The sequence below is a fragment of the Notechis scutatus genome, chromosome Z (assembly GCF_049901735.1).
Source record: "Notechis scutatus isolate UNSWTSFEM ecotype Mainland chromosome Z, rNotScu1.2, whole genome shotgun sequence".
In the NCBI taxonomy this organism is placed as follows: domain Eukaryota; kingdom Metazoa; phylum Chordata; class Lepidosauria; order Squamata; family Elapidae; genus Notechis; species Notechis scutatus.
The window spans coordinates 56,032,228-56,045,909 of NC_142025.1; the positions used below are offsets into that span (position 1 = coordinate 56,032,228).

General features: G+C 35.1%; 1 protein-coding gene across 1 annotated transcript in view; it reads left to right on the forward strand.

Annotated features, from left to right (window-relative positions):
- NPHP3 (nephrocystin 3) overlaps positions 1 to 13,682 on the forward strand; it is a 100,754-nt gene extending 87,072 nt beyond the window's left edge. The window contains exons 25-27 of the mRNA XM_087947906.1: positions 12,341 to 12,466; positions 12,886 to 13,001; positions 13,422 to 13,682. Of these exons, the coding sequence (XP_087804032.1) occupies positions 12,341 to 12,466; positions 12,886 to 13,001; positions 13,422 to 13,602 (423 nt within the window). The 3' untranslated portion in view covers positions 13,603 to 13,682. The remainder of the gene's footprint in view (positions 1 to 12,340; positions 12,467 to 12,885; positions 13,002 to 13,421) is intronic.

The window sequence follows — 13,682 nt, forward strand, 5'->3', positions numbered from 1 at the left end:
TAACAGTTTAAGTTTTATTCTTGCTTTTATTCCCTGCCAAATATATTTTAACACTATTTTGTTTAACTCTTCAAAGTACTCTTTTCCTAACCTAATTGGAATTGTCTGGAATAAGTATAAAATTCTAGGCAATATGTTCATCTTAATTGTTGCTATTCTCCCTATTAATGATAGTTGTAAATTTTTCCATTTTGCCAAATCTGTCACGATCTGTTGTTTGAGTTTATGATAATTATTCTCTTTGAGTGTACCACATCTTGCTGTCAAGTATATTCCCAAGTATTTTACCTTATTTGTGACCTGGATCTTCAAAGTTTCCACCAATTCTTCCCTCCATTTTACTAACATGTTCTTTGTCAAAATCTTTGTTTTATCTTTGTTTATCTTTAAACCTGCTACCATTCCATATCCCTCTATCTTTTATATCAATTTACTCGCTGTTTCTAATGGATCTTCTAATATAAAAACCAGATCATCTGCAAATGCTTGTAATTTGTATTCTTCCTTTTTAATTTTCATTCCTTTTATTTCTTTCTCTTCTCTAATATAAATAAAATATCCTTTTATTTCTTTCTCTTCTCTAATATCTCTATTTAATACTTCTAGTGTTAACACAAACAACAGAGGTGACAGCGGGCAACCTTGTCTTGTACCTGTCAATGCATTCTGTCAATTCCCTATTTATCATTACCTTTGCGGTTTGTTCATGATATATAGCTTCTATGGCTTGGATAAAATTCTTGCCAAAGTCCATATGTTCCGATTGTAATAACATAAATCACCAATTTACATTGTCAAAGGCTTTCTGTGTATCTAAAAATATCAGAGCCATTTGTTTTTCAGGATGTGCCTCATAATATTCCAATGTGTCCAGAATAATTCTCATATTAACTTTAATGTGTCTCTTTGGTAAAAACTCATTTTGATCAGGATGAATAAAGTTATTTAAATATCTTTTGAGTCTTTCTGCCATTATTGAACTGAAAATTTTATAGTCTGAGTTCAATAGGGAAATAGGTCTATAGTTCTTGATTTGTTGCAGGTCAGCTTCCTCCGTTGGCACAAGTGTAATATATGCTTCTGTAACATGACTTCATTCAACAATTCCTGAAATGTCTTATAAAATTCAGCTTGCAATCCATCTGGGCCAGGTGCTTTTCCATTATTTTGTCTTTTTAATGCTTCAGTTAACTCCATCATCGTTATATTTCCTTTTAACATCATTTCAATATCTTTGAGGTAAATTCGCTTTCTGCAAATATTGTTTAATTCTTTCCTCCTCTATGTTCTCTTGCTCATAAATTTTTCCATAATAGTTCTGTATATTTTTTTTCTTCTATTTCCATAGCAAATTTGCCCTTGATCATCTATCAATTGTATTATATTTCTTGATTCCTTCTCCTTTTTCAATTTATATACTAACTATCTACCTGGTTTATTTGCATCTTCAAAATAATTCTGTTTAGCGCCTCTAATTTTCTGTGCTAATTCCTCTTTTTCCATTAGCCCCATTTTATGTTTAACTGTGTCCATTTGTATTTTAACCTCCTTTTTTAGTGGTGATTTCTGTAACTCTTTCGCAAGTCTCTTATAATCATCCTCTAGTGTTTTCAAAGCCTGTCTTTTCTTCTTATTTCTTATCTTTGTATAATCTATTATCAGACCCCTGGAATAGGCCTTCATTGTATCCCAAAGGTTTTGTATTGTTGTATCCTCCGTTTTATTTTCTTTAAGAAAGAAATCCAATTCTTTCTCCATTTTCTGTGTAAAATCCTTTTCTTTTAGTATAGTATTGTTTAAAGTCCATCTAGATTTTTCCTTTGTCCCTTCCACTTAGTTCCACTTTGTCCCTTCCACTTAGTTGTCATTGTCACTTATGGTCTGCCCAAGTACCTGCTTCTATATCAATTTCCTGTATAATAGTAATCAATTCTGTTGACATCCATATCATATCTATTCTAGACCATGATGAGTGTCTATTTTTAGTATTTCTTTCTTTCCAAGCATCTTTTAAATTTAATTCATCTGTCATTTTGAAAAAAGATTTTGGAAGAGTCTTTCTACTTTGCTTTATTGTTTTCTGTGTTTTATAGTCCAATTTCTCATTAACAATTCCATTGAAGTCCCCCATCATGCATATATTATCATAGTCTAGATCAATTATTGTCCTGTGTAATTTCCTATAGAATTCTTCTTGATTATCATTTGGAGCATAAATTGATATTAAAAGTAATTTCACATTATTGTCTATTATTTCCACCATCAAGATTCTTCCATCATCATCCGTATAGATTTGTTCCGCTGTAATTGTGTCTCTAATATATAAGACTACTCCTCTTTTCTTGGATCGTGTCAACAAAGTAAATATTTTCACTAGTTTTGACTGCATCAGTATTTGTTCATATTGTTTTTTAATATGCTCTTCTTGTAGGCAAATTATGTCGAATTTCAGTTCTTCTAATTTATGAAATATTTTTCTTCTTTTAACCGCCGAATTAAGACCATTTATATTAATTATAATCCATTTTTTCTCTTCCATATTTATACTTTATAAGAGGGATTTACTGCTCTAGTAGATCTCTGTTCTCGTTGTTCTCTAGGTTCCACTCTGCCTCCTAATGCACCTTGTTTTTTTTCAATCACTTCTAGGCATTCCTCTTAGAATTTAATTATTACTTCTTCTCTTTCCTCTCTTCCTCTTTCCCTCTGAAGAATTCTGCATAAAATAATTCTGCTTTTTCAATTGAATCTATTCTATGTCTTTGTTCTTGCCATGTAAACACAAGGCCTTCTGGTATCAGCCATCTGTAATTCACGCCTTTCTTAAGTAATATTTTAGTCAGGAATTGATATTCTCTTCTCATCTCTCTCACTCTTCTAGGTATTTGTTTCAGAACCACAATCTCTTTGTCTTTATATTTCAGTGTTTTCTCTCTTACTATCTGTAGCATTTGCGTTTTTTTAAACAAATTTTATTAATTTTCAAAGACAATACACAAACAAACAAAACATAAAACGTAAGAACATAAAAGATCTTTTCTAAAAACTGCTTATTGAGTTTTAACAAAACAAATAAAACATCTTGTTTAAGTAAAGCATAATTCCAAATTATCACATTTCCATACAAACACAATTTAATATGCATCTTATGTATTCAACTTCATATCTTATTACTCTTTTTCCAACTTCTCACTATTTCTTCCTTTACTTCTGTTCAATTTTATTCATTAAACTTATACTTTCATCTGTCTTATTTACTATTTCATATGTTCTCATCCAACATCACTAATTCTCAATAAACAAACATAAACAAACAAAACACATAACATAAAAACATAAAACTTCTTTTTAGAAAGCGGCTTAACCCCGGGTTACATCTTTTTGTACAGACATAAATCAAATTCATGCTCACCTTATATACTATTTAATATCTTATTTAACATTCTATATTTTCTATATGTCTTCCCACCTCTTTTCACTCTCTTAATTCTATTTTATTTACTTCATCTCAATTTAAATCATTATACTTGTATTTTTTGTCTGTCCTTTTTCAATTATCTATTTATCTTTTCTCTTTAATACAAATTTTTTCCTGTAATCACTGGTTGAAGTATGACGCCTTTCTATCTTTCCCCCAAATTTAACACTTAAAATAATACATAATTTCCATTCTGATTCTGCTTAGTACATTCTACATAACATTTTAAAATAAAAAACATAATAAGCTTATAGTATAGTAAAAACAATGTTCCATAACAAATTAATTAACTCTATTATTAAATCTTAGACATTTTACACATTCCCTACAATGTTCTATTAACACATATAATATTCCAATTTTCTAACTCTATTTCAAATACAAATACTATGATACAATCTTATGTACTTTTGCAGAATCTCTTTTTAAATTGTGTTTTACCCTTTGTCTCTAAAAAACCCTGTTTTTTAACATCTTGTTTTAAGCCTTTATAACTTCTCTTCCCTTTTTCCCTTCCTTTCTTGACGAATCTAGCCTTTTTACCCCCCCCCCCATCTCTCAATCTCCGCTCTCTTAGTCTCCCCTCTCTGTTGTATTCCTCTTTTCTGTTGCTTTCTGACATTATATCGATTTTTCACCTTATTTTTCCCTTTCTTGGTTGTTTTTTTAGATCTTGAATTCTCCATTTTCTTTCCCTTTTTTTCCCTTTTCTTCCTCAACTAAAGTCATTTGTCCATTAAAGATGGCTTCTTCTTCTTCATCCCAGCTTTCTTGTTGCTATATTTCCTGATAAGTAGAAATCGCCATTTCTAAGAAGTGAAAAATAGATCCAGAAGAGCCCTTGCCTTCTTGTTCCTCTTCTTTTAGCTTTTTAAATTCCATTTTCAATTCTTCAACAGATAATGCCATTGTGAAATTTTTTTTAAACAATCCAAATGTCTTTCTAAAGTCTTTCAAAAAAGTCTTTCAAAAGATAGTTTGCAAAAGTCCCAAAGTCATCAAGCAATCAAAATCAATACAAACTGTTTCATTTAGCACTTTCTTCTTTTAATACTTTCTCTTCCTGGGGTAGAATTCAATTACACAATTTCAAGATAATTTTTTGAAGTCTTATTGCAATTTAGTCTCTGATCTTATAAGCTCCAAGCAGTCTCCTTCAGCAAATCTTATAAATCATTTACCTCTCCCTTCCCACTTATAGCAAAAAGATTTTAAATGTCTTTACATCTTTAGTGTCCCCTTGGCTTTAATTTTCAAAATTAGTTACCTTCTGTTGCCAAAGCAGGTATTTCCGATTTCCATCTGCTATCTCCGTAGGGAGGGAGAGTGAGAAAAAAAACTTTCCCTTTTCACTTTCCTCCACAGCTTTACGATCTTCTTGGGAAACAATGTATCATTTAGAAAGCTACATTTCCAGGGTATTCAGATGTTGCTTGTTGTCCCGGTTCAGCCAAAAACTTTCACTTTCTCAACTTCCTCCTGCACAAACTTGTCCGGCTGAGAGGTTCTTTGTGGCGGCCATTGCTGACCGCCGCTCCTCCGCCTTTGGAAAAGGGAGTTAAGCCAGCTGAGGAAGGGGGTTGCGATGCCCCCAGACCCCTGCCCGGATCTCCCCTATCTTCAGTTATCTCTACGGGATAACTATAGCCTCCAAATCCAGCTGGATCGGAGGCACTTCAGCGGCGAGCGCAGCAGGGACTGCGCACAATCGCGGATTCCTGCCGCCGCCGAAGCCTGACAAACCAGAAGTCTCGCATTTGCATTTTGATAGCTTTCTTCGTGAACCTTATGTGTACCTCTCTTGGCAATTTATTTCTCATTGCGTATCTTGTAAAAACTCGGCACACTTCATCTATTCCATCCATCATCTTCTCTTTGGTTATTTCCAGTGCTTCTGCCAGGATTTCTATCATTATTTCTGCCAAGTTTTCTCCTTTTTCTTCCTCTATATTTTGAAATCTGAGATAAAATTCTGATCGCTTGATTTCCCATCCCAGCATTTCAGTCTTATCTTGTTCGACCATGCTCAATCTGTTATCAATATCTCCAATTTTCTTATCTCCTTGTTCCACCTTTTTTTCAATTTTTTGAAATCTATCCTCATATTTTGTCATCATTTGGTGAATATTCTCAATCTTTTCATCTGTTTTTCTGTTCTTTGTTCAATTGTCTGTACTCTTGAATTTATGCTTTGAATTCCTTGCCAAATCATCTGTAAAGTCACCTCCTTGTCTTTTTTCGTTCCTTTTCCTGCTGTAACATCGCCGTTATTGATCGTTGTCCTCCAGATGATGATGAAGAAGAAGTTGGTATTGAAGAGCCAGTAGCTGTTATCTTTCTGCTCCTTTCACAAAGATTGTAGAATCTCCAACAATGCAAAATCTTCAGGTTCTTCTACACCTTAATCCACACATATCTAAGGCAAATATGAAAAAAGGCAAAGAGAAAAAAAATCTTCAGGCTCTTGTACACCCCAATCCAATTAGTTCCAATTAATTGAAAAAAAAAAAAAAAGGAAAAGTGTCAGATCCGTGTATCTGTCATTTCTTCGCTGGAAGTAGAAAAGGAGGGGGGGAGACTGATAAAGAAATCCTTTCTTGATGTAACCTGAATGTATTTAATCTTATATGGAATTTGTATAACCTACACATGATACAATGGAGGGAGGAAACCCAGATGGCCGGAACCTATCACCTCTGAGAGGCACAGCCAGGACATGAGAAGACCAAAAAAATTCCACAGTGAGATGTGTCCTGGGAACCTCTGGAAAAGTTCGTTCTGAAAGGGGGTGGGGGGAAAATTAGGTGTGCCCAGGGAAACTGTGAAAAAGATCGTTCCTTACAAAAGGGATGGGGGGGAATTAACATACTGGCTTTTGTTTTACTAAATACACATCGAGATAAGGGGAGGAGTTCTAAACTCCCTTATCTACCCCTGTATGCCTGAGAGACCTTAGACGCTGCTTTGAACTCCTACATGAATTGTCTCATCTCAATAAAGTATTCCTTTTGATACGTTTGGTTTTCAGAAGTTCATTCTTGTTAATTGAATGGGAAAAAGTTCTGTAGCCTGACAGAAAGAACACACCAAAAAGAGAAAAAAATAAAATTCTTCAGGTTCTTCTATACCTTAATCCAGATAATCAAAATATAATGGACCAAACAATGCCTTAAACAATCTCCAAAATAGAGAAAGGAAACACAAGTAAAAATAATATTTCCTAATTAGAAGGAAGTAAAAAAAAACATAAACACTATAAAAAGAAAAAGGAAATGCACATTCTTCAAAGAGCAGTTCAAGGAAACAAGAGTAAGAAGGAAAAGGATATAAAAATAAAAAGGCCAATAATAATTAAAAAAAACTTATGGCTTGAAAAAAAAGGAAAAGAAAGAAAAAAGAGTCAATTTAAGGGAAAGGAAAAGAAAAGCTATTTCCTCTTAGACATAAAAAAGTAGAAAAAAAATTCTATCCAAATGGCCACTATCACAGATGTCAGCTGAAGATGAATTGCTAAGGGGGGGAAGGTAAAGAAAAAAAAACATAAGGAAAGCTAACTTTCTGCCAAAGAAAAACATATTGCCTGGATTTTATTGAACAAGAGAGAATGATTATAAATTTGAATACAACTAGACAAACTTATTTTGAGCATGCTAATAAGCCAGGGAGATGGCTATCATATAGACTAAAAAAAGGAAAGAAAAGAGATTGATATACCAGCTAATAGATGGAAAGGGGGATATACAACAGGAGATAGAACAGAAAAAAGAAATTGCCCATAAGTATTTTGAAGAGTTATATAAAAAGGAAGAAGTTAACGAAGATAGAATAAGAAACTATTTAGATGAAGTGAAGGATAAAGCAATTGGGGAAGAAATGGAAAAATTATTAAACAAAGACATTACTTGGTTTGAATTGAAATCAGCAATAGAGAACCAGAAAAACAATAAATCCCTGGGACCAGATGGGATTCCAGGGGAGCTGTACAAGGCAATAGCAGTACAAATAGGACCTCTTATGGTGGAAGTTTTTAATGACGTCTTATTGGCAGCCAGGATGCCGGACTCATGGAGGGTGGCATTGATTTCGCTGATCCCGAAGGAGGATTCGGATCCCTGATATATACATAATTATAGGCCGATTTCACTGTTAAATACTGATTACAAAATATTCACTTCTATTATAGCAAGTAGACTAAAAAGAATGTTAAATGAGCATATATATGAAGATCAAAATGGATTTCTCCCAACCAGACAAATCAGGAACAACTTAAGAATAGTACTAGATGTCTTAGAATTTTAGAAGCCCACCCTGAAAAACAAATTGCACGTATGTTTTTAGATGCAGAGAAGGCCTTTGATAATTTAAATTGGCAATTTTTAATCCAAAAAAATTATAATATGAATTTAGGCACCAAATTTGAAAATATTATAACAACCATTTATGATACACAATAGGCTAATATTATAATAAACGGGGAATATACCCGCCCAATAAAAATAGAAAAAGGAGTCAGACAGGGCTGCCCACTCTCACCCCTGCTCTTCATATTATCATTAGAAGCATTACTAATGCGAATTAGACAGAACCCAGACATAAAAGGATTAAAGGTTAAGAAAGAAGAATATAAGTTGCAAGTGTTTGCGGATGATATGATTTTTTTCATTGAGGAACCAATAGAAAGGACAAAAATTAATGAATTAGAACAATTTGGAGCAGTAGCAGGACTTAAAATTAATAGGAAGAAAACAAAATTAATGACTAAAAATTTAACAGAAAAACAGAAAATAGAACTAGAAGAAGTTATGGGAATACAAGTGATAAAGAAAGTTAAATACTTAGGAATATGGTTGACAGCACATTGTAAGACACTTAAGGAATATAATTATGATAAATTGATGCAACAGGTAAAGAAGGATTTAGAAACATGGGGCAAGCTGCAACTTTCATTATTAGGCAGGATTGCTGCTATTAAAATTTTCTTCCAAAATTCCTATATATATTTCAGACGATCCCAATCAAAGTACACACATTTTTTTTGAAGAACTTAATAAAATAACTAAAATTTATCTGGCAAGGGGAAAAACCTAGAATAAATTTAAAGGCAATGCAGGATATGAAGAGCAGGGGAGGGCTGGCACTTCCAAATTGGGAGTTGTATTATAGTGCAGCCTCTTTAGTATGGTTGAAGGAATGGGTGAATTTAACCAATAAGAGAATATTATTCTTAGAAGGCCATGACTTGCAAAGAGGGTGGCATGCTTTTTTATGGGATGTAGGGAAAACTAGCCAGAAATATTTTCACAGACACCTAATCAGAGACTAATTATTAACTAATTGGAAGAAAATACGGAAAAAACACTATTTAAAAATACCAATTTGGATTTCAACAATGGAGGCGATGATTCACCCAAATAATCTGGATATCACTAAAATGATTAAATATAAGGATCTATTGGATATACAAGGAAATTTGAAATCATGGCAAGAACTTCAAGAGCAGGGACTAAAAATTGTTCAGTGGGCATATCTTCAAATTCAAAGTAGAAAAACATATTGCCTCTATATAGTGTCCAAGGCTCTTTTGTAAAATTCTAAGCAGGTTTTAAAGTTCTGTTCCCAAGGTCATTACAATTTTCTTTCTTTCAACTCCAAGCTTTCTCTCAACACCAAACTCCAACCACTAATAGTAACACAGAGGGGCACACATTCTTCCATGCTCATCCCACTATCTTATAGCAAACAGGCTCAAAGTCCTTGAAGTAAAACATCAGCCCTTATTATTCTCAAAGTTATCAAGCCTCAAAAAGGAGAGAAAGAAAACAATGTTTCCCAGCCTCTAGATGGCAGTGTTACTTATTATCCTTTACTTTCACTTCCCCCCTCGTATTCAAAGCAAAAAAATAATAATTAGAAATATTTAAAAAGTAACAATTAATTAAAGACTATACTATTAGGCACTTAAAAAATAGAAGGAAAGGGTCTTTCAATAAAAAACAATTATTGAGTATGAAAGCCAAAGAAGAAAAAAGACCAGTCCAGTTCCTAAAGTTAAAAGGCGTTTGTAAAAAGTCCAGCAATAAAAAAAGAATAAAAAAGACACTAATTTTGACTTCAAGCTTAATCTTGCAGTTTCCTCTCTTCTGTCTTCAATTTAAACTTTTTCTCTCTCAAGGTGTTCTCTCAAATAGAAATATTTAAAAGTTATCTCACCAAACTGACGCACTTTTCTCTTTCCACTTTCTTCTTCCGTTCGGAGCTGTCCCAGCTTCAGCAGCTTCAATGGCTGCCTCTCTGCCGCCAGAACAAAGGGCTTCTCCTAGATCGATCAGGGACTTTGCGATGTCCCTGGGATGAACAGGATGTGCCCTTCTCTATCACCCAGGCATGATATTTTTCCGATTAAAATCGAATTCGATTTTTGGGAATCGCCCGGGCGGTGCGAAGCGGAGCCCGGGCGGGCGGGGCGGGCGGGCGGTGGGCGGGCGGGCGGGCGGTGCGGAGCGGGCGGCGGAGCGGCGGGGCGGGTGAGCAGCGGGCGGGCGGTCAGTGCGAGCGGCGGGCGGGGCGAGCGGCGGGCGGGCGGGCGATTTCTTGACGTGCGGTGGGGGTCTCTTTTGGCCGGCCCGATTTTTTTTCAGAGGGGAATATCATGCCTGCTATCACCATCTCTACGGGACGATTTAGGTCCAAAAGGACCGCCCAGCAGCAAAGATATTGACGGTGATCTTAGAGCATTAAGATCACCCGTCATACCGCCACGACATCAGTCCCGCCCTTACAAAATTTAGATTATTTTTAACTGCAAAATTTAAATTAGATTTAGGGTCTGCCCAAAGAGGAAATATGTTTTATTTTGATCTTGAAATGAAATAACACATTCCAAAAACTGTGTTGTACCAAATTGACCATGGTTTTACAGGGAAAAGATATTCAAGTAATTTGTTTGTAGTGTTTTAAGAATTCTCTGGAATTAAAAAAGTACAGCAACCACTAGACATGACAACAAAGAGGCACTTGACTCTTTTCTGCTTGCTTAAACTATTATTTTTGTAACTGAGTTGTGTGATAGGCCTAGTTGGATTTTTAGTTGGATTTTTAGTTGGATCCCTCCTTGGATTTTTTAAAATTGCTAATTTATATCCTTTGTTTTTGGCCCTTCTCCCCTTCATTATAATTGGAGATACAGGACGTGTAGCTTGTGGCAGGATATTATTGGATAATGGTCCTGATGCCATTATAAATAGTGTACAGACACGTCAAGACCCTTTGTTGGCAGCAAGTCTGTCATGAAATAAGATCCAGATAATTCCAAGAGAAACAAAAATCCAAAATGCTTTTTTCCCCATGAATCTCCACATTCCTGGGAAACACGATAGAGTTTGTCAGTGATGGTAAAAATTCCATCTAACCCTCTATAGATATAGAGGCAACAGAAGCTTCTTTAGAGCCTAAGCATGGCTGCTGGGCAAATAAGAACCAGGAAGGAGAGCTCTCTGATGCTGTTGTGCTGCTCTCTTCTTGCAACTGTTCCTGCTGTCCAAAAAGAGCAGCTTGTTCCAGAATACACTCTGCCAGACTATAAAACAGTACCAAAAGGCAACAGGCATAAGACAGGCCATGGTTGTTCTTTCTTACTTGGGAATCATGTGGTGAACAGTTGTAAACATTCAACTCTGATTCTCTTGTTTATTCAGATTCTGTACCATTCTCATTTTATATTTGGCCACATTACCCACATAATCAGACCACATAATCAGACTCATTGGCCACATAATCAGACTCAAAGGTGCTTTTTCAAGAGAGAACTGGACTTTCTGGACTTTCATTGAGAAGTTGGAGCTGTGCTTTCTGCAGGATGTTTTTTGCCCTGTATCTCTTCACTATTGAGGACAGGCACAGGCTGTTGAGGATGAGTCTATGCTGTCTACATCTCAAACTGAAACACAAATGATTCCTGTAGACTGCAATTTTTCTTGAAATCTGTTCATACTCCTGCACCAGAAAGTCCAGTTGCCTGTTGAAAAAGCACCTTTGGGACAACCATGATCTGGATGACTGAGAATCTCCATAGACATTTAGCCGATCAGACACACCCCCTCCACTAGGAAATACAGGTGGCGAGATGCAGGATCCTTTGTGTTGGCATCATACCAATTTCTGATGTGAATATGGGGCTATAAAGAGGACATGTTGGGCTATTTATGAGTTGGAAGAAAATGAAGTTGGGCTTCATCTTGTTATCTGAAATAGAACATTTGATACATTTTCCATCTGAAATTTTAATACCTATACAGAAAAAAAGATCCTGTTTATGGATGCTGCTTGGACAAACATCTACCTATTTTGTTGTCTATACAAGTTACCTGAATCAGTTATTCTGTGCTTGAAGTGCTTGTAATTCAAACAGTTCTACCCATCCTTAGCAGATTGAGAAAGCCAGTTTAGTGTAATGCAGTGGTTCTTAAACTAACCCAGTAACCTCTTTTCCCAAGCAGGAAAAGATCCTGGACTGCTGTTTTATACAAATAACTGGGCAGCAACTGCAGCAATCCCAAAGTAGATTCTCATTCACAAACAAACATAAGTTGCTTCATTACCTCAGAATCCACTAAAATTAGCTCCAATTTAAAAAGCACCGATCTGTTAGCTAAAACACTGGACTAAGAGCAGAGAAATATGAGTTCTTCTCCTATATGGAAGTCAACCAGATAAAAACAGTTGCAAACGACTTCTATAAATGTTGCCTAAAGATGGACTTGTGGAAAGAAAGGGAAAAAAACATCCAGAATGTAAGCTTTTCAATTTTGCAAAGTTTTTGATTTGATGTACTTTTAGCTAATTCATGCTTGCTTTGTTTCCTAGGGAAAGCTTGACAGAGCTGTTCCTCTGTATGAGCTTGCTGTTGAAATCAGACAAAAATCCTTTGGTCCAAAACATCCAAGTGTGGCTACTGCTTTAGTAAATCTGGCAGTTCTTTATTGTCAAATGGTAGGTTTCCTTTCCTTAATAAAAAAGGTAAAATGTATGATGATATATACTGTTTTATCCTAAAACTCAGTCTTTCCAGTCATATTTTTCCTTGCTGTTTAAAAAAAAATCAGAGGAAGGGCACATTATACAGGAATGGGTCAGTGCCTAGCCAATTTTGAGTTTGAAATTCATGGAGAAACTTAAACTTTCCCCAAATCTGTCCTTCCCATGGACAGAGGGAGAAAAGAAGAATCTTATGTTTGCATATAATTTTACTTACTGTAATAACTGCTAAAATTTTGGGAGTGGGGATATTTACTTCCGTAGGCATAAATCTTGTCCTATAGGCAGGCAGACTGATTTTCTGGCTTTAAAATGAATTTCTGTAAATATTTTAAAAATACATACCTAATTTTGTTTTCTTGTCTCATTTTTAGAAAAAAAATCAGGAAGCGTTGCCTCTGTATGAACGTGCACTGAAAATTTATGAAGACAGCTTGGGGCACATGCATCCTCGTGTAGGGGAAACATTAAAAAATTTGGCTGTGCTAAGGTATCAAGTCAATGTGTTTGTTCTATTCTAGATAAATTGTCACTAATTATAGCAGCCCCTCATATTTATATTGATGATATAATTGAGACATTTTGAATTCAAGACAGATGGCACTGAATATCAGAAGCGTTTCTGCAGCCATATTTTGAAGCATTTCTAGCGTATGCAACATCTAGCTAAGGGTGAGGCTGCATATGACTGAATGACTGAATAAAAAATTCTCCATATTGTTGAATCCAGGCTGGAATGGGAAAGATGTGGATGTTTCTGTGTATACAGATGACTTGATATGAGGATTAGGTACTAAATGTAGATTATGAATCTTTAACAGAATAACAGAGTTTAAAAGTTCAACCTCCTGCTCAAGCAAGAGACTTTTATTAAGACTTTATTAAGTCCTACTTTCTTTTCTCCCCAAAGCTATGAAGGGGGTGAATTTGAGAAGGCTGCTGAGCTCTATAAGAAAGCCATGGAAATTAAAGAAGAAGAAATGCTGGTAATGGGTGGAAAAGCTACTTCCCATCACTCATCAACTGGAGATACACTCAGCATTAAAAGTGCTTTTTCTCACAACATGTATTTTCAACATGGACCAAGATAATGGAAAGTAGTATATTAATCATTAGAAGAAAATATTTTTGCTGAAAAGAAATAAGGTTCCATTTTAAACGAGTAGAAAAA